Here is a 21,646-nt window from a genome sequence, read left to right on the forward strand (position 1 = left end):
GTTCACAAGTTAACAAGGTTTAGTGAAAGAAAATGTACACTTATGACTTATGACTTATTATGTTTAGAGCCCCTAAAAGGCATCTTAATAATTAGAACTTCATTGAGTTGAATTTTTCGAGTTCCCTCTCTTTTAGATCTTTAATTCAGAAAACAGACTAAACAGAAAATGTTTTTGTGACTTACACTGCTTGCACATTTTCACATATTTACTGACTAACAGAGACCAGAAGCAGTTTATTTCAAGGTAAATGATGGACAGTAATGGACTTCCCTGTGGTGGTTAGATCTGCTTGCTATTGAATCAAAGATGCGTACATATAGCCACAAGTGTGAAGTGGACAGTGATGTAAATGATGTAATCATTTAGACAAACGAAAACAATTCTAACTTTTAAACAGTGAACAATTTAGTTTACAGAACTTTTTAAACCTACGATTTTTATGATGATTATAATATAAAATTCCCTTTTTTTTTCAACCTTTGCTGCCCATTGTCACTTGAATACATAACGTTCACAAGTGTTGGACCATTTCACTAATCATGAGAATCAAAATTCACATTTTCGTGACAATATCTGTTGCAGGCTTTCCTCTATTACGTGGCACTTCCATCCAATTCCCTGAAGCGAGCAGCGCTATTACACTGGTTTGGGAGTGGGGATTGAGTCAATAAAATAGTGGTGCGAGTTGTGCCTGTGATGATACAATAAATAACAAATTATACAGCAATTAAGCCCATCCAGACACAACTGTTTCTAGTCTCCCTGAAGAGCTGACTTTTTTTTTTTTTTTTTTTAAGTCTCTCTAAACTTCAGTCCATCTTGTATCCGACTCTTAGTCTCTTCGCTGTACTCGAGCTACCTTTAATCACCTAACATTTCCTTCTAAGCTGTTCTGCATTCAGTAGCAGCGCCCGAGGCTGCCTACATGTCCCAGGGCTCAGGGAAAGCTCCTCGAGCACTTTCAAGTGCTGACATGCGTTTGAACTGCAAACTCCTCGTCTGTCAGCACTTCACTCTTTCCCTGTAGTCTCCCCTTTCTATCCTCTGTAGCCCTGTGCACCTCTGGCTTCACAGATGAAGTCAGCATCTTTCACATACACTGTTTACCATAACCCTGTGGCTACACTGTATCCTGCTTTCCCTGATGAGAAGCTCTGGTTGGATGGCTGCTGTTTCCTCAGATACCCCAGCAGCACAGTGGATCACTGGCTTAAAAAAATGTTACCTGACCTTTGTCCATTTTTTGTTTTTAGTTTTAAATACATTCTAAATGATCAAATAGACATTCAGGTTTACTCTCCACTGTATGAGTGCAAATATCTGCTTATAAGTTGGCCCTGAGATGCACTGTTGACTTGTCCAGGGTGCGTGCTTGGAAAAACTCCAACACGCACACGCGCAAGAATACATGGGTTTAGAGCACTTAATGGAGGGATGAAACTGCCATTAAATGATATTCAGAACAGGCATTCAAGCACTGTAACTGTTCATTAAATGTGTGTTTGAATGCGTGCATTGAGGCACCCTCTGTTTGGATATACTCTGTAACCTTGAAAAAGATTAAAAAGAAATAAAATATCCCATAAGAGAAAAAAAAAAAAAAAAAAAAAAATTCAGATACACGTTGCATTTGCTGAAGCTCCAGCTAATGGAGATCAGAATAAAGATGTTTGGATTTTGTGACCTTTGACCCCCCACAGGGCAGCGATGGTGAAGCTGGACCGAGAGGACAGCAGGGTATGTTTGGCCAGAAAGGAGACGAAGGGGCCAGAGGATTCCCGGGTCTACCGGGACCCATCGGATTGCAGGTAAGTCTCCATTGACTCTGAAATCTTTTTATCGACACAAACACACATGTTGATTCTCAATATCTCACTCTCTAATCACATGGCAACCAGGTCACGTTGAGCAGGTATTCACAGTACTTTCCTTCTGTCAAATCCATCCAGAGCAGAATGACTTCCTCCACAGCCCTTAAACCGACAACACTTCCTCTCTCCTTGCGTCATTTACATTACATCAAAACAAAGCATAATTTATTAATGCAGCCTCGACTCCTAATGGTACTTTGTATTGCTCCTGGGCAAATAATGTTTTTCCCCCCCTCAAGGACTTTCTTTAGCGTGGGCAGTGCTAAAAATCCATCACCATTGCTAACATTTAGCATTTGGCATTTTGCCGTGGCGTTAATGGCGGAAGGGGTGGGGGTGGGGTGGGGGTGCTGCCATTGGTTTTTCCACTCAGACTGCATCATTATCATGCAGTAAACTGCTCCCCTCCAGTGCTCTCCGGTCCAAATAGGAGACCAGCTGCAGTGGTAGCCTGTGTTTAATCAGGTATTTTGATCAATGTGTTGTACAAATCTATTTATCTTTTGCAAATATGGAGCATAAAAGACATATTACAATACACAGTATTCATTTCCAAGAGGATTGTTTAGAGAAAAAGGGCAGCAACTCCTAGACAGGTTGGAAGTTTGGGTTTTGTAGAAAGAATTATGCGGATAATTGGATAGACACACTTCTGTTGGGTATCAAAGCCGTGACCTTACAAATATCCTGCCAACCCACCAGGACTCCCTGGAAACAGCAACACAGACTTTTGCATCTTAAAAATCATGGAGGATTGGAGGGCTTTTTATCAATAACTGACCCACAGTTTATATTTTCCACCTCAATACACATTGATCTGTGGCTATTTATCTTATTTTTAATGGCTGTAGTTTATAGATTTTTTTTTCTTGGAAACACGCACAGTGTTGAGTGCAGCACCAGTTCTTGGTATCAAAATGAGACCATGTAAGTTTCCAGAGAAGCATAAACATGTGCTTTTGATTCTTAATAAAACATTGAAAAAAATAACCAACATTATGCACCCATCTTTAATCTAATCCACTCAAATTAGGTTGTTTTTTTTCCAGATACAATTTAATGGTTAGCTATGGTGATTTCTGTTAGCTAAGATTAAGCTTTGTAAATATTGCATTTGTCAGATATTATAGAGTCAGATAATTGCAGTGATTGCACTTCTTGTGTTAGATTATATTTTAGGGTTAGGGTTAGTGGCAGTTGTCACTTGTGGCGACTGCTGTTGGTGTTCAGCCAAAGATACAGTCTCACTTAAAGATAATACATGTATATATTCTGGATTTGCTATTGCCATATGTTAGCTGGTCAGAAATAATAACTGTGTGCTGGTAATATTAAGAGTAATTATTATGGCAGTGCTGCCCTACTCTGTCTAGGCTAAAGACCAGGAGCAACAGGGCCTTTTCTGTTTGGGCACCCACCCTGAAACTTCTTATCCTCCTCTAAATCCCTTTAAAACATATTTCTATAAATGCACCTTAAAGGGTTTGTGGTGTAAATTGGACTTCTCACCTCTTGAGATCGTATTTTCTACAAAGGCACTTTCCCCATTCTATTTTAATAATTTAAATGATTTTATTTTTTCTTGTAAAGTCTTTTGTGATTTAATTTTTAAAGATTGCTATATAAATAAGGTTTATTATAGTTATCATTAGTAGTAGTGGTAGAAGTAGTAGGTGAAGTACAAGCACAAGTATTTCTCTACTTTGCTCAGTTCAGCCTTCCTTTCCTCAAAACTGCAACAGAGTGAAATATGAACAAAAGGCAAGCTCACTGACTCAACAAGCTAAAGTGGAAGAAACTTGCTTTGGTCGCAATGAATAAAGAAACGGTACACTTCAGAATATTTCAAAGTCAATTATCCAAGGCCTCACTGAGGATGAAATTAGAGCGAAGCCCCGCTGGTCAATAGGGCCAGATAACGTTGTTATTAAGAGCAATTGGCTTTTAATTGGGCATAATGCACTCCATCTCCACTCTTTTAATTATGTTTGGCTAAGCTGCCCTTCAATAGATGGCAGCAGCCGCTGCGAGCTCAGCTCTTCAATGCAATTATCTGTAGCATTAATGATTTTTGACTATGGGGAACAAATGGCTTCAGTCCGAAAGCCTTCCATCGTACGGGGCTGTGTTTGCTGTGGAATATTGGTTTCCTCGGCGAGCGGATGGATTCTTCAGATTAAGAGGTTTAGATTGGGGACGTGGAGGAAAGTAAATATCAGATTTGATTACACCAGAGTCCTTATAGTTCTAGGCTGGTGTGGAAAAAAGAGAGAAATGCCAAGTCATAAGTAAATGTTTATTGATATCCTCTAATGTGTGCCAAAGAGTACTTGTGTATTTGTGTGTTTGTATGTGGCATTTGTTAATTTTACTCATAATGTGCCTCTATTTTCTTCCAGTGCATTTACAAACAAGCCTAACAAGTCCACTACTGATCAAGAGTCTGTCACTTTTGAACATTACACATGATGCTCTATCATTTATTTTATCATTTATTTATTGTCCCATTACCTTCATGCTTTATTACTGTGACTAAAGTCCCAGTCAGAGTCTAATAAATTATCCTCTATCATCTCAAAGTACTGTAAATCAACTTAACAGGCTGAAAGTACACATATGTGATCGCAGTGATAGATATTTATGTCATTTAATTTTTACAGCAACTTATCACTGCTGCTTTCCACCCACCTATTGATTACGCACGCTCCATCACTGTAGTTAAACTAACACAACACATAATAACCACAATTATGCACATAGACAATAAGCTACAACAGCAAGTGAGAGCTTCTTCATTTTCATTACAGATACTCCCTGCCAAGGTGTATTCAAATTGTTGTATTCGAGCCTGATTGAATTTCAAACCTGGATAATATGCACCGCCTGCACTGTCCCCCTTTGTTTCCACTCTCCTGTGGACATAGATGGATGAAGTTCCCACCTAGCAATTTACACAGGCTGATTATACCCAAGCCTCCCATACCCTTTAATTACAAAAGGTGTCCTTTTTGACTAATTGTGTGTTTACACTCAGGGGGTTCTGCCTGTATTAATGCATTCTCTATCACCTTGCATCCTGAAGCCCCAGTATTCAACACACATCATCTGAAAGTACCTGTTAATGAGCGGCAAAAATAAAGTATTTATAGTCCCATCAGTGGATTTGTCTAATGTGCAGTTTTGTCTCAGGTGTTGCCTCACATGACCTCTTTTTCTGAGTTATGAAGAGTGTTTTTTTCTCCTTCGCAGGGTTTGCCCGGCCCTCCTGGCGAGAAGGGAGAAAATGGAGACGTCGGACCAATGGTGAGACTTTTTCTCTGTTGCAGCAATTCACATTGTTTTCACGTACAACCCAGTGAAGTGGAAGGAAATTTTTGCTGATTGTTCTGAAGTTTTGGCTGGAGGCTGGAGGCAGATGTTTTCGTCAGTGAAAAATGTATTGACACAAACGTTCCAATGGGTGAAACTTCGATGCTCTGGTTCTGTGCAGGATGTTTTTTTCTACCATCATTTATTAGTTTTTCACTCTCAATGGAGTCCTACAGAGTAAGTTGACTAGTCAGAACAAAACAGCAGTACATGTCTAGATATCGTATAAAGGTTTGATTTGATGACATAAAACAGAACAGCCTGTACTTTTTTCTCTCCCTTTATGGGGTCTAGACAAGTAACTCACAAGTTCAGTGACAGAGTGTCATCAGAAAAATGTTTCTTAAAATGATCTTACCTGCATTTGATAACTATTGCACAAAGCATGGCTACTGTTGTTTGGTGTGACATTACTTCCAAAGAAAGACACAAAAAGTTATGCAGTAAATTACAGCAGTAGGTCTGACATGTTGATGTTACAACTACTATCATAGAGGCTACTATGGTTTCACTATTATTCAAGTTACATAACAGTAAAATATACCTTATAGCACAGTGATTATTTAGCATTTATCTATTACTGTGTAAATAAATTCGGTTGGAAATCATGTGACATCTCACTATTCTAAACATATTTTCCTGTCTTTCTGACAGGGTCCACCTGGTCCTCCTGGCCCCAGAGGCCCTCAAGGATCGAGCGGTGCCAACGTAAGTTTCTTCGTTCTTCTCTGTAAAGCTTTAGTCATACTCTGTATTTCAAAACTGAAGTTTGTCCAAAATACATTTCTTTTATGTGACTCTCTTACTTATTTCAACCAATGCTTGATTTATCTGCAGGGTGCACAAGGTCCCCCTGGAGGTATTGGTGCAATGGGAGGTGTTGGTGAGAAGGTAAGAACCAAATATGCCAGATGACGCACTTGTGAAGAAGTTTTCATCGCCAAGAAATTAATATCTTTAGTTTCCCTTCGTATGTTTTGCAGAAAAAAAGAAACTTGTTTTGAGTGTTTCTCTTTCCACATCTAAAGGACACTGCCATTAATTATAGAGATGCAAAGTAAAAACAAAAAGAGGTGGCAGTTGATACTAATTAGTCAGCCAATAATGCTGGTTTGGTTAATGTCACTGTGATAAGAGATATTTCACACATTAATGCACATTTTCACTGTGACATCACAGGGAGAAACCGGTGAGGCTGGCAACCCAGGATCACCCGGAGAGCCTGGTATTGGAGTAAGTACACTGTGTCATGCTCACATCTCAAATAGTAGGTTTTATTTTCAAAGACAAGAGAACTGACGGTTTATACCTAATCCAGCAGCATGTCCTCGTGTACAGTTCCTCCCATATGTAACTGTGACTGTTCAAGCAACGTCTGTGAGTGCAGCTAATTAGGTTGTGTTTATTATTTGATGCTTCAGCTGTGGGGGCTGTTTTACCTCTGAGTATTTTCCCTCAGATTACGGTAGGCTGATACACAGAAACGCTCGCCACCTGAGGGCTTTTCAGCAGATAATTAACTCTGCCACATTTGTACTCCTCCACTGTTGATGCTGTCATTAATCGAAGCTCTTGTAACAGGCTGTTATTGGAAAGAAAGTCTGAATATGTCAGGAGGTTTTTTTCGGTGACAGCCGCATCATAACGGCATGTAGTTGTTTTTTTTTATTACACTTGGTTGGTGGTAAATTTACATCAACTACATCAATCGAAAAATGGTAAAAAAAAAAAAAAAAAAATTTAAATCTGTTTTATAATTTCATTGGTTTGCCTGCAAAAAAGTGTCTGTAGTTGTATAAATAAGGATATGTCTCAGATCTGGGCAGTACCATCGATACGGGCTGAGCAGTAGCCATTGCTTGTGTAATACCAGGGATCCCTCACCTTAGTTGTGGGTGTGAGCCATTCACCCTCTTTGAGTCTGAATCCATCAGATTGTATTGACGTCTCCGTCTGCTGCCTCTGTATCTGTTTACAGTGACAGATAGACCCGGTATTGCACGTCATATCGAGGTCAATTTTAAAGGTGCCACGCTGACGAGAGAAGCGCTCGGCTCTAATGGGCCAACTAATGACTCTGAGCTTGTATTCATGCTTCAGCTGCTGCTCTGAGTCATCACCAATGCTTTAAGGCCCTATTTGTGCTATTACTCTAATGAAATATGATGCTGGACCATTTAGCATTATCATTTCGTGGATGAAATTCAGATTTTCATTTGCAGCTATGATCAAATATCTATATATAAAACAAATGCTTAAAGCTCAGTTTTTATAACGGTTTTCTTTTTGGTGCCTTATTAGCATCTTGTTATCAAAGTGGTGTGGATGGCCCTTGTGTTGTCTTCATAGTGACAAGACTTTGATGCATTTTTCCTTCAGGGCCCAAGAGGAGAGACTGGTGAAAAGGGAGAAACCGGCCCCCCAGGTGCTGCAGGACCCCCCGGTGGCCGTGGTCCCCCCGGAGATGATGGTCCCAAGGGTAACCCTGTGCGTCATCCGCGCTGAAACACACACACACAGTCGTAATTGATGCATTATTAGAGCTGTCAGCGATAGCATCCTTGTGTCATATTTCTCTGTCGAGCTGTCTGCTTCCGCAGTTGTTGTTGACATGACGTTAAATATGAGTCAAGCTCAGTCTTCTCCGTGTCTCGATCTGTCTGCAGGGTCCTGTCGGCTTCCCAGGAGACCCTGGTCCCCCTGGTGAGCCTGGTGCTGGTGTAAGTGCTGCATTTATCCCTTAAATATGGTTTTATGTTCAGGATATTATAGCATTTAAAGAATATGCATTACAATAAGTAATGTAAATCATTATGTTTGTGAGTCTGAGTAAATATTGATAATTGAAATAGACTCAAAGGCCAAAAAAATGCCCTTATACATTTAGTGTTTGTTTTCCTCTGGTATGTTTATTCATGATAACTTCTCTGTTTTGTGTAGGAGAAATATTATTTTATGGGTCAGAATATTGTCCAAGCTTTGTCACAGCATGACAACTGATTAATGATGTCATGTCTTATTTGTGTGTTTTTTTTAGGGTCTTGATGGTTTAGCCGGTGACAAAGGAGACGATGGAGAGGCTGGACAACCAGTAAGTCTAACAGGAACTGAAATTGTAAAAAAAAAAAGAAAAAAAAAAAAATAGCCATGTAAAAAATTCGAAAGTATCAGCCAGACACATTGTGCTACTAAGATTCATTACATGCAGGGAAATAGAGTAGGTTTCACTCTTTGGCATTTACAATAACCAGATAATGTAGAGTATTTAGAATTAGCTGTATTTTGTATAAATATCTCAGTAATTCTGGTGTTTCTTAAAAAAATGTAAGTATAGAAAAAGAATCACTAAGAAGAAGATGGAGGTGAAATTTCAAGTTTTGGCATTTTAAAATATTTTGCAGTTTCCATCCTGTGAAATTGAGATATCTCTACATTTGTAAAAAAAAAAAAATAATAACCATTATGTAACAACACCCTCAATTTTTCTGAAGTGGAGTTATATCTGTTCTATCTGCTGCACTTTAGGGCCCTGCAGGTCCATCTGGTGAGGCTGGAGTACCAGGACCTCCTGGCAAAAGGGTGAGTATAGTTCCAGAATGATGTATGAGAAGATACTTCTGTTAAACTCTTGAGACACTCTCTATTTTTAGCCTCAGTGCTCTTACATGCCCCCAGCTATTTTATCACTCACTGTAGGGTAATAAATATTTATGATCATATGCTTAGATTTTGAATTGATCTCCATGAGTTTGACAGGAAATTATTTCCATTAGTTAAACGGAGAGTCTAGAATAACCAGAAATTGCAAATAGCGATCATCCTGTTAAGAGAATATTGACATATTGTGGGTTTAAATGACAGTTACGTGAAAGCAGGAGGAGTGCTGCTGCTGCTAATGCCAGGAAATTAACTTGTCATTTTGATTTCTGGCACTCAATGCCCTTTCTGTCACATCAAACTTGAGCTGAGATTATTTCATTTCACTGGCGCAGCCATTTTACGATGCCTTCCAATTACAGTAATAATGTTTTACAATTAACAATAAAGCATGCCATTAATGTACCATATGAAAGGCTGATACAACATGGCAAGACAGAAATGAGACTCTCGCATTTGAAGTCAGTTTATTTCTTTTTTGTTTACTTCAGCAGAGATGTTGCTCAGGAAAGTCTGACTTATCCTCCATAGCTTCAGAATCAACCTTCTCTGCTTAGGTTTATGTACAGTACTTAAGTATTTCCATTTTTATGATACTTTTTCCTTCTACCCCACAACATTTCATAAGAAAATGATGCACTTTTTACTTCACTGCATTTATTTTATAGCAGTAGTTACTTTTCAGATCACGTTGATTGAAAAGAGTGATTGCCCAGAGGGTGGAACAGATGATCCGCTGTAGCGACCTCTTAACAGTTTTAGAAAACAAAGACATTGATTGCAAAGATTAAATCAGTGGTTCAAAACCTTTTGTGACTCCTTACACACAATATAGCAGCATAAAACCCATTCATTTCCCATTAGTTGTCTCAGCCCCCCTTGATTTATGTCATGACCCCGTATATGGCCCTAATCCCTAGATTGGGAAACACAGGACTAAACTATCTTAAGTGTATAAAGTACCCCAGCAAACTACAAAGTATTTACAATCCAACATATGAGTTATATCACGTACTTCTACTTTTGATACTTTCGGTGTATTTAGCGCATCTTTTTTTTCACTTTTTCTTAAGCAGCATTTTGACTGCAGCACGTGATAAAAAAAAAAATGTGTGATGCAACTGAAACATTCATTTATCAACCTTATCATGACCACACTAGTTGTGAAGATACTGTACAATTCTGTGGGCTGTTGGACAAAAAATGATCACTGGGTAGATAACATAGCATTAGATAAAAGATGCACCTGTGGTGGTGCGGTACCAGAAATGCTTGTCAAGCATCAGGCTCACTAGTTTGCGTGTTTTCGATGCAGTTCTTTGGCTCATGTTAAATACGGACGGGATGGAGTGGTTGATGATACATTTTTTAAAACATTGGCATGGTAAGCAATTTCTACCCCCAGAATTTGTATTCAAAGGGGTAGTGTGCAAGTGACAGAGCCTACACAGAACAAATTAGAGCCCAGTTGCATGTCCATATTAATGGACTTTGCGATATGATTTTTCATCCTTCACCAAGGTAATTCGGGGTTAGTCTCTTTCCCAATATCTCCTCAAAATTGACTCCGCTTTGGTGCTCATTGATGCATGTGGTTGCTTGACTACATTAGCGCACATACACGCACGGGTGAATACACACATGCCTGCATAGACACGCACACACACACACACACACACACACACACACACACACACACATATTCACTAATGCACATACACGGTTGCCAGGGCTCATAACCTACATTGAAGACGGGTGGCTTTTGTTTGGTCTATTTGATTATGGTTTCTAACGGCAAATGTCAGCCCACTTACAAGGTTGTGACCAGAGGCTGTTTGGTGAAAATGCTGATGTCTTTTTATCTCAGTATGTTTGGAATGTAGGACAATTTGCTTGCATTGCTGTTGCTTGGTCCTGCATAATCCTCTCTCTTTCAAGGTCAGAGCGTGCTTTAGCTGAATAATTATGTACATTAAACTACCGTTTGTCAGCAAATATTGGACCATTTAAAGGAATAGGTTCCTAAAAAATGTTGACATAATGGGGCTTACTGAATCATGTTATTAATTATGATTATAGCTTTATTTTAAGTTCTCACCTACAAAATTCTAATAGTGTTTGATTGTTGTTTTTCTTAGGGACCTGTCGGACTTGCAGGTCAGGAGGGCAGACAAGGAGAAAAGGGATCCAAGGTAAGATAGAAAAACTTGCGTTGTACGAATTACAATCAATGTTTGAAGTGCAGATCTGATTCTTCAGTCAAGAGTTTATTTTTTGTTTATTTTTGGAGGCATTAAAGGATCTTAAAACAGCTATAATCAATACTTTTATAAAGCCTAAATATAGTATGACTATATGCAATAATAAAGGCATCTCTTGTAGTGATGAACCTACAGAGAATTATCTCCTGAATCTGCAGCTCCCCTAATTTTTACTGAGCTTTATAGTATCTTTCAGCTATTTTTTAAAATCTGTCCAGCCTGTAATTTTCCTATATTGTTTTCCTCCCACCGCTCTGTCATTTTTAGCCAGAGGAATCAAGTGATTTCATTGACAAAAATCCACCGCTCAGCACCCAACTGCAGCAAGACAAAATTATCACCTTAAGATCAGAGGCATGCCTGTGTGAAGCCGAGTAGCTAGGAACCTACCGAAAGCATTTGAGGCATTTAGGGAACCTCAGTAAATTGTAGTGACTAGCGATAGCTTGCATGTGAGGCTTTTAGCGGATTAATTGTAGCTACAGAAAACCTGGGTAACACTCTCCCCCTCTAAACTGAAAGAAATAATGTACTGTAATGTGTAATGTAATTTTCTTTTTCTTAAAATGGATTTCATAAAATTGATGTTGAAAAAAATACCATTCAGGAACCAGTAAGGTATCAGTACCAGTCCAATTCATATTAAACTGGTCTCACAGCAGAAGCAGTCATGTTTCTTGAGCCTATCAACACGTTTGATTGCTTTTTAAAATCCATAACATGCCAGTGTTTGCACAATCGAAGTGCATCAAAGAGGGAACATCTTTGTAAGCCTTAAAGAAATTGTTTGTCTCCAAATGAGATGGTTCAAAGAAATGCACAAACAGAAAACCTGACAAATCTCAGACACAGCCCAGCTCTCTCTTTTCTACTTTGTCACTCCATTTCTGATTTCTCCTCCTCACATGCACACATTCACATCCACATCGAGGTAAAGGATTAGAGTTGATTTGATGGAGACAAGACAAAGCCCGCATTGTGATCCTGGAGTGTCACATCCAGGCCTAATTGGTTGTCAGAACAATTTAATCCCCTCCTCCTAGTCAATATGACATCTCTGGAACTTTAATACATAAAAACATGCTGGTTCTGCTCAGAGCCAATAGATAAGACCTGGTCACATTTGATCTGTTTGGATGTTGCAAATCCTTGAATCCTGCATGGTAGAAAACATTGCAGAATATCGAACAGTGACTTTCAAATTCAGGATTAAAATTAAGTTGGATAAAGGTCTTGTTTTCTCTGAAGCAGAGACATATTTGACTTTAATCTTAACACATGTAGTGCAGAGACCATAGGACTGTCTGTATTGCAAAGTATTGTACCCTGTGACATTTATTTTACTGTTGTCAGTACTATGGAACAATGTTTTTAAGGCGTCAAGGATACACACATCGCATTCTGGTGAGAAACAAACTATGTTTAAAAGAGAACTCCAATTGGTACACTACATTTGCATTAGTCCAATAGACCGTTAAAGGAAGTAATATTGTTTTTTTTTTTTGTTTTTTTGTTGTTTTTTGCTAATGTCTCTTTGTTTTACAGGGAGAAGCCGGAGCAGAGGGACCTGTTGGGAAAACTGGACCTGTGGGACCTCAGGGTCCCCCTGGAAAAGCTGGTGCTGAGGGTCTGCGTGGAATCCCTGGTGCTGTTGTGAGTAGATTTTCAAAATCTCTTAGTGTTTATAAGCCTGGTGTTACCGGACCCAGATTCTCTCAGTTGCCTGAGTTTGGTCTCACTCCATTGAAGACTGTGCTTTCAAAATCCCTTAGGTTAATTTTGAAACTATTGGCGCAGTTTTTAACCAATCAGCAGTGACCACTGTATGATATATGTTGTGAGCCTAAACTCAACCACAGCAGCAACGTCATCGCACTTTGCCACCCCCACTGATCTCTGAATAGTCCGCCCTTCAGAGCGGCCGAGTGAACTTTAATGCAAACAGGGTTTCCGGACTATAATTACAGCAAACACAGAATCTGAGCAATTGTCAGGCAGAGCCAGGCTATCTGTTTATTTGGTTCAATTTTATTTATATACCGCCAAATCACAACACAAGTTATTTCAAGGCACCTAACAAAGTAAGGTCCTTACAACAGAACTTTACAACATTATAGAGAGGAACCTAACCTCTCAGTATTTCTCACGCGGGCGAAAGCTCGAGGGAAAACTTTCTTTGAACAGGAAGAAAACCTCTGAAACAATTTTCCACTTTACAACCAGATGACAAGGACATATCCAAGAAGTTATGAATGGATTCCATGTTTATGGAGAAAATTATATCATACTGTTCAACAAATATTAGAATTGTTTTTCTTTATTTTCAGGGTGAGCAAGGACTCCCTGGTGCTTCCGGTCAGGACGGCCCTCCTGGACCTATTGTAAGGCATTTTCTTCCATCTCCCTGTTAGAATACTGTCAAACCTGCAGCATAAACTCATAGCACAGATTGTTTGCATTCAAAAATCTGCTGGACTGAATGATAATAATGCATGCTTTCTGATTATTAGATGAGAATGAATGAATTTGAGATATGGGGTTTTCTGGTATAATATGCAGGTTTTTGGTATGATACTTGGTTTAGTAGCTCTGGAGGATAGATATGCAATGGTCACCATTAGTGCAGAGATCTCTGCTGGTCCCCACTGCAAAATAATAGCAATTCATTTTGCTGTCAGTTATGCTTGACAAACTGATTTTCTCTCCACAGGGACCCCCTGGACTTCCTGGTATGAAAGGTGACTCTGGATACAAGGGAGAGAAGGCAAGACATTATTACGATGCTAATCTCAAATTGCTTTATTGTGTATTTCTCTATATCTGCTCATGTGCCTTATCTGAAACCTCCAAAGTAAGCAAACATCTCGGCCTATTCCCTCTCTATCTCTTTGCACACTGTCTCCCAGCGAGATGAAGAAAGCTTCTGCTCTGCCAGGAGTTTTTCTCACAGTGATTTAATGCAGCGAATGAATATGTATAAGCTCAATAATATCATCTGTGTAATGGTCATTGGTTTAATGCCAGCATGCAGCAGTCAGAAGCAGATGGTCATAACTCTGCCCAGCAGCAGGTGCTGAGACGGACCACCAGTGTTAACTATGACGACCACAATAAACAAACAAATTATTCATAGGGAGAAATAAGACAGTACTGAGGTTGTCTGGCCGACCATTGTCCATAAACATACAGATGTATTACCATATTTGTTTCACTTTTGATTTTTATCTGCTAGTGTATGAAAATTACTTTTTGTCAGATGGATAATTAGTACAAATATTGTTTTGATTTGTGAATTATTTCAGTGCTTTTTTGTTCAAATTATTTGTTCTTTGTTTTCTTCTCCGCCTGTTCCAGGGTCATCCAGGTCTGATCGGTCTGATTGGACCTCCCGGAGAACCTGGAGAGAAGGGAGACAGAGGTCTGCCTGGACCTCAGGGTACTGGTGGTGGAAAGGGCGATTCTGTGAGTGTCCTGCATCTTCTTATTAAACAAAGAAAAATTGTTCTTTGGTATATTGTCACAAATAATCTTTAATGAAAAAAACTATACTTCATTTTCAGTTCCTAGGGCTAACTGCAAGACATTGTGGTCACATACATAGATAAAATATCATATTTTATTTTGGACCTGCATTTACTGCATGCTGAATAATCTGATCTGTTGTGTGTTAAAAGGGTATTGGTGGTTCACAAGGTCCTCTCGGCCCCCCTGGTCCTCCTGGAATTCCTGTAAGTTGCACTTCTTGTCGACCAAATGTGTATTTTCCACCTTCTGTTCCACAGCTGTTGTTCACCTCTTCATCTTTTTTTTTTTTTTTTGAATTATTAGGGTACTCAAGGACAGAAGGGATCTAAGGGATCAACTGTAAGTTTGTTCTTTGGTTCTTTTTCAGTATTTTGATGGTTTTCACCTACCACTACATTCGGTAAGAATGGGTTCTCTTTTAAATATGTCTGTGATGCCTTGTTTTCTTTCAGGGTTCAACTGGTCAGAAGGGAGACAGTGGAATGATTGGGCCACCTGGACCTCCTGTAAGTTACCTCTTTGTTGACATTTAATTTAAAGAGAGCTTACCAATATTTGAAATTGGTATAAATTTGTATTAACATTAACATTATGCGTCACTGGTGCTAGAACAATTAGTGAGTTATTCTAGTAGTAAATTATTAAGATTAATTAGCAATTATTTTGACCATCTATTAATTATTCATCATCGGTCATTTCATAATATAATATTTTTCTTTGCTTGTAGCATTGGACATTCAATATCTTTGAAGTTTTAAATGTTGAGTAGTGAGACAAATCAAAGTCAGCATCTGACATCATGAGGCATCTGACTATGGGATTGATTGATTATTTAGGAAATAATTGGAAGATTAAGAAATGTTGACAATAAGTGTTGGCATTCTATCCCAGGGTAGAAGAGTTTACAGGGTAAAACAAAAACAAAAAATAGAAATAATAGAAGCGATCTGCTCGACCTTAAACCTCTGTGCTGCAGGGTCCACCTGCTGATGTCATCCAGCCGCTGCCCCTCCAGCAGCCCTCCAGAAAGACCAGGCGACAGGCTGAGATGCAGGGAGATGATGCGCTGGCAGACTACGGCGTAGACGACGTGGGCGTGGAGGGAATGGAGGATGTCTTCGGATCTCTCAACAACCTCAAACAGGACATTGAGCGCTTGAAGTTCCCTCTGGGAACCCAGGACAACCCTGCGAGGACCTGCAACGACCTGCACCTCAGCCAGCCCGACTTCCCAGATGGTACGACCGAGATCGTGTTTATCATAGTATCAACAATCTCACAGGATTCATCAGTAGTAGAATACATTGTAAAATCAGTGCATTTTGTTTGTCTTGGCTGTGTCTCATAGCTCTGCTTCTCTCTCAGGTGAATACTGGATTGATCCAAACCAGGGCTGCATAGGAGACGCCATCAAAGTGTCCTGTAACTTCACAGCAGGGGGAGAAACATGCATCTACCCAGATAAGAAAGCCACAGGAGTAAGTGACTTCAAACACCTGGTTATATACATTATCAGACCATTATAGAAATTTAAAGTCACCATTTTTATTCGTGATATTTGCAGCTATTTAACAAAAGTCTGTGTAAAGCACATTTATTCTTGACATGTTAATAATCTCTATAATTCATACATTTTTCCTTGGTTTTTATTGTAGGTCAGAATATCCAACTGGCCCAAGGAGGCTCCGGGCTCATGGTTCAGTGAATTCAAACGTGGCAAAATCGTGAGTCAGCCCACACAGCTTCTTATTTTCTTTTTCTATTACCTCCCAGTAGACATTCAACAACCTTTTGAGATAAGTTTTTCAATTTTGCTCCTTTATCACTTTGTCTCACATACAGTAACTCTTTCCCACTAATGTCTCTCCTTCCTGTCATACGTCTCCCTCCCTTTACTCTTTACATCCTTCCTTTTCTCAATTTTCTCATTCTTTCTTTCTCTTCTGTTTGCCTGTTTCCAACTTTCCATCTCCACTCACGTCACTCCATCCCTTAATGTCCTCTTTCGTTTCTTCTTTCCCATTTTTCCTCTTCTCTCTCCCCTCTCTCTTTCTCTCCACCTATCCCCAGTTGAACTACGTTGATGGGGCAGAAAACACCATCAACACAGTGCAGATGACCTTCCTGAAGCTGTTGAGCTCCTCGGCACGGCAGAACTTCACCTACATTTGCCATCAGTCTGTGGCCTGGTACGATGCCAAGGCTGACAACTACGACAAGGCACTGCGCTTCCTGGGCTCCAACGATGAGGAAATGTCTTACGACAATAATCCCTTCATCAAGCCGCTGATGGACGGCTGCTCGGTAAACACTCATTTTCTAACTTTCGGTTTGCAATTAAACTTTGTATAAATCCCGTATAATCCCATTAATCCTTACAAATATGTATACTGTTGTAGGGAAATGTCATGAAGTCATGTTTATGGTGGACAGAATAACAAGAGGACAATCAAGTACCAGGCCAGGAGTCAGTATGGGAATATTTAAAAATAGGGACAAACTATAACTGGGCTGCACCTGCTATTCATAAATCACCATTATTTTTGTGAAATCCTTGCTTTCTTCGGAGCTGCTCGGCAGTTTTAAAAAGTGATTTACTGAACCTGGTTGCACCATTGTAAACAGATTGCTGAAAAACACTGGTAACGTCATCCAATCAAAAACACCTTCCTAAGTAAATGGAAATCCATGTAGCATTAAAAGCTGTAATATAACTTTCAAGATGTAAATATATTAAACCTAGATGCTGATCCAAGGTAAATCTAGGTGTGACTTTGTGTTAATTATGCTGTAAACCCATAAATATTCATGCAGTTTGGAGTAAAATGGAAATATGCAACAGTACTGGCATCAAGTTTTATAATTTGAGACGGATATCCTTTAAATTCTCTCCAGTGAGCATCACTATTGAACAGTATTTTGAAGTGTCAGGTCAAATACACACAAGACCACTTCATTAGGTAAACCCGTTCAACTGCTCCTAATCAGCCAATCACGTGGGAGAAACTCAATGCATTCAGGCATGTTGTCATGGTGAAGACGATCTGCTCAAGCTCAAACCGAGCTCAATGACTTTAAACTGGTTGTTGGCGCTGGTTTGAGTATTTCAGAAGCTGTTGATTTACTGGGATTTTCAAGCACAATCATCTCTAGTGCGAAACAGAAAAGACATCCAGTGAGCAGTTCTCTGTGCAGAGATCAGAGAGGAATGGTCAGAATGGTTCAAGCTGACAGAAAGGCAACAGTAACTCAAAGCTGAGAACAAGAAACGGAGGCTACAGTGGGCACAAGCTTACAAAAACTGGACAAAGGAAGATTGGAAAATGCTGCCTGGTCTGATGAGTCTCGATCTCAGATGGAAGATTCAGATGGTAGGATAAGTATCAACAATTCATGCTGGTGGTGGAGGTTTGGGCACCATAGCACCAACTGAGCATCACTGAAGCACCACCTGAGTATCTTGTTGTTGCTGATCATGTCCATCATCTATGCTGTCATGACAATACCAAAAACTCTGAGGAATGTTTCCAGTATCTCGTTGCATCTACGCCACAAAGATATAAGTTTGTTCTGAGGGTAAAACATAGTCCAACCCGATACTAGAAAGGTGTACCTAATAAAGTGGCCATCGAGTGTATGTCAGCCTTTAAAACACGTCATAAGTTTTAACAGTTAGTTCAGTTAGCTGCATAAAATATGGATTGTGATTAGTACTGTAGTTAGTAAATATTTAGTAAAAACTCACTTTTTCTGTGAAAAATTGTTTATGTGGTGCAACCTACATTTTATTTAGAGATGCATAAATGCTTCGTTAATCATTGCCATCATCATGCAGTAATGTAGGCTAATTTTGAACAGGAGAACTTCTCCTGCAGCAGACCAGCATCAGGTGTTGGAAACTGATTTTACTTCAAGAAAAAACATGTACTCTTTAATTTTGGATTCCTAGATTCATATAATTTGATGTTAATAGTACGTCTCATCTAGAAGTTTTTTCTTACTTTTCTACAAAAGATGAATATAAACCTGGAGGTTTAAACCTGCATAGGTTAGTTATAACATGTATATTAGCACTGCAGCTAAATATAACCTTCACTATAGATTGATATGTGTATTATTTTTTTTCTGGCAGTTCTTTAGCCTTTAAAATGTCATAAAACAGAGAAAGGATGAAAATCTTCACATTTGCAGGTCTGCAAGCTGCATATTTTGATTGATAAATGGCTTTAAATAGTTCACATATCATACCTATCATGGATTATTTGTCTGTCAGTCAACTGATCAGCTGATTGTTTCAGCACAACGCAGTATGTCAATCCAGCTCTCTCAACCTGTTCTCTCTGGGTCAGGGAGAGGGCTGGATCTTCTTCCCCTGTTATTTATTTGATATTTCCTGTAAGACATTGTATGACCTATACCTGGACCACCTTGCTAAACACCTGTCTGCCTGTTCTATGTGCCCTTTTCTGTCTGCAGCTGAAGCAGGGCTATTCAAAGACAGTGATGGAGATCAACACTCCCCGCATCGACCAGTTGCCCATCATTGACGTCATGCTGAATGACTTTGGGGACTCCAACCAGAGGTTTGGCTTCGAGGTCGGCCCCGTCTGTTTCCTCGGCTAGACACGCCCATACTCCCCCGCTGAAGGACAGGGTCAGAGGGTATATATTACAACACCCACATGCTGAGATCTGACAAGCTTTACCTTCTCTCCCCGCGAAGCAAAAACCTGTGTTTTCTTTTGTTGCCGAGAAGATCCACTCGAGCCCGAAGAAGAAGAAGAAGAAGAAGAAGAAGAAGAAGAGTGCCCCTCAGGCCCTGTCATGGAAGCGCTGACCAGGGGAAACTACTCCTCGCCCTTGTAGGGCCAGATTCACATGACTTTAACTTAGTAATGGGAGTGACATCAGGAAAAGGACATTTGATGCCGTGGCGGACAGTGGCGCACTTTCAGCAACAGAGAGAGGATCCACTCACCCAAAGCCCCACCCTCCCTTGTCCTCCCCCTCCCACCATGCCTCCCTCTCTGGATGCTCCGGGTGCTGCTCTGAATACAACCACAGAGGTGCTTTTGTGCAGAATCACAAAACACTCAAGGTGCTACAAAAAAGTGCTTTTTGATAAAACTGTAATTATTATTATTATTTTGTACAATATTGTTCCTTTCCGAATCCACTCTAAAAACTTGCATGTGACCCAGCTCTTAAAGTTTTAAATAAATATTCGGTAAAACTATATTAGAATAAATCCTATGAATATATTTAATGTCTGTTAGGAACAAATTTCATGAGAAGTATTATGTCTTTTGAAAAGATTCATGGCATACATTTGACAAAAGCTCCAATTTGTAAGTATGAAATAATCCTTTTGTAAATAATATAACTTCCATTATTGGACTTTTATCAGATATTAAAAACAAACTGGAACACAACATCAAACTCAAAAAGCCTAGCATAAAAGACAAACCAGTTGGTACAATATGCCCATTAGGAACTTAAGCCATAATAAAGCAAGATAGTAATATAAATATTCTTAGAAAGGGCTTATTCTTCCAGAGAGACTTTATTATACCTCAGTTTCTTTTTTTTTAAATGTGGATTTATTTAGCTTTTCAACCATGTTAATGTCTTTGGAACACAATCATGATGGAACATTATTTGTGGTTTCTAACTTACAAAGATAAATGAATTTTACGTGATTAAATTTGTCCAACTGTTCTTCACAAATCCACAGAAAAAGCCCTGTTGATACTTTCTTTGTAACAGTGAACGAAATGTTTTCATGTGCCTTGAATTGTTCATTCAAAAATATTAAAACTGGATTCTGAAAAATGTCGGGTTGAATGTCTGTATTGTTGGCTATTTGAGTGCCCAGATGAGTAGTGCTCTTTTTGTGATTCTGCGCTGCCTTCTACGTGTTACCCTCCTTCGCCATTATAATTTAAGATCAGGAGGATTAGTGGTTCCGAGCGTTTGGGTTCATGTCATTGATTCTGCCGAGCCCAGGCGCCGTTATGTCTTCCAGCTTGTTTTTCTCTGACTCAGATTTGACTTTGATCAAGATCTGTTTGCATCTGCCCCTCTTTAGCTTAAAGCTATGATAGCAAAGACTCCAGAGCCGCTTTTAAACCTGTGTAATTACAGTATGTCTACAACCTATGTACAACTGAAATAAATCTTTTGGTGCTTTGCCAAATGCACACTGCAATCGTTTGCATTCACTTGCAGATTGAACTGTATTCAGAGTCTATAGAACCAGAGTATGTTGCTGAAATGCATGGTTTCACGATGCATGAGATCAACACTGAATGACAACACTCACTGAATGGCTTCCCGTTTGCACCACTGGCGTCTGTAGAAAATACAGTCAGACCAAATGCCAAAGAATCTTTCCAGTAGCCTACTTACTTCAAAAATATATTTTCCTCAGGCCTGTGATCAGACATTGTTAGTATTCTCTTACAGGTTTCAAGTGACTGCAGTCAAAAACTTTGTGAGTATGACGAGTCAACATTCAAAGCACAACCAACCTCCAAAACTTTCACTTTTCTGCGACTGCACCGATCAATTTATATACCATACATCAAACAGCTCGCTGCGTGATTCCAGAGAGTTCGGTCCACACGAGACAGGCGGCAGAAATGGCTCGTGTATGTTTCTTGACATTTTGTGTGATTTTTTTGATTACCACCCTTTACTGTGAGATGAAATGCTTACGAAGCTCACACCGAGGATAATTTACGACATAATATTGACACAATGATAGATCCCAGCTTTTGTCTGTGCCGCTGAAGTGTCCACAGCAAATGCATACTGACAGTAATTATCTTTTCTTCCCAGGAAGTTTGTCATTTTAGCAGCGGCGAGTACGAAAGAGCAGATTACACTCGTGATAATGAGGCATGTAAAACCACTTGCAGAAAAGCAAATATGACAGCTCATCACACCCAAAACAGAAAC

At 39.5% G+C, this 21,646-nt stretch overlaps 1 protein-coding gene across 2 annotated transcripts in view; it reads left to right on the top strand.

Annotated features, from left to right (window-relative positions):
• The window catches only part of LOC138203175 (collagen alpha-1(XI) chain-like), an 82,463-nt gene extending 61,569 nt beyond the window's left edge, over nt 1–20,894 (top strand). For both annotated transcript variants that reach the window (XM_069157875.1, XM_069157876.1), the window contains exons 46-68: nt 1,704–1,811; nt 5,124–5,177; nt 5,898–5,951; nt 6,081–6,134; nt 6,423–6,476; nt 7,623–7,730; nt 7,910–7,963; nt 8,281–8,334; nt 8,769–8,822; nt 11,039–11,092; nt 12,707–12,814; nt 13,489–13,542; nt 13,872–13,925; nt 14,516–14,623; nt 14,836–14,889; nt 14,990–15,025; nt 15,139–15,192; nt 15,663–15,924; nt 16,052–16,164; nt 16,342–16,410; nt 16,757–16,990; nt 19,163–19,348; nt 19,443–20,894. In XM_069157875.1, the coding sequence (XP_069013976.1) occupies nt 1,704–1,811; nt 5,124–5,177; nt 5,898–5,951; nt 6,081–6,134; nt 6,423–6,476; nt 7,623–7,730; nt 7,910–7,963; nt 8,281–8,334; nt 8,769–8,822; nt 11,039–11,092; nt 12,707–12,814; nt 13,489–13,542; nt 13,872–13,925; nt 14,516–14,623; nt 14,836–14,889; nt 14,990–15,025; nt 15,139–15,192; nt 15,663–15,924; nt 16,052–16,164; nt 16,342–16,410; nt 16,757–16,990; nt 19,163–19,309 (1,941 nt within the window). In that variant the 3' untranslated portion in view covers nt 19,310–19,348; nt 19,443–20,894. The remainder of the gene's footprint in view (nt 1–1,703; nt 1,812–5,123; nt 5,178–5,897; nt 5,952–6,080; nt 6,135–6,422; nt 6,477–7,622; nt 7,731–7,909; nt 7,964–8,280; nt 8,335–8,768; nt 8,823–11,038; nt 11,093–12,706; nt 12,815–13,488; nt 13,543–13,871; nt 13,926–14,515; nt 14,624–14,835; nt 14,890–14,989; nt 15,026–15,138; nt 15,193–15,662; nt 15,925–16,051; nt 16,165–16,341; nt 16,411–16,756; nt 16,991–19,162; nt 19,349–19,442) is intronic.
• The last annotated feature ends 752 nt before the right edge of the window (nt 20,895–21,646 follow it).

The sequence above is a fragment of the Embiotoca jacksoni genome, unplaced genomic scaffold (assembly GCF_022577435.1).
Source record: "Embiotoca jacksoni isolate LCO1_2020_lvr unplaced genomic scaffold, fEmbJac1.0.p SCAF_22, whole genome shotgun sequence".
NCBI classification, from domain to species: Eukaryota; Metazoa; Chordata; class Actinopteri; family Embiotocidae; genus Embiotoca; species Embiotoca jacksoni.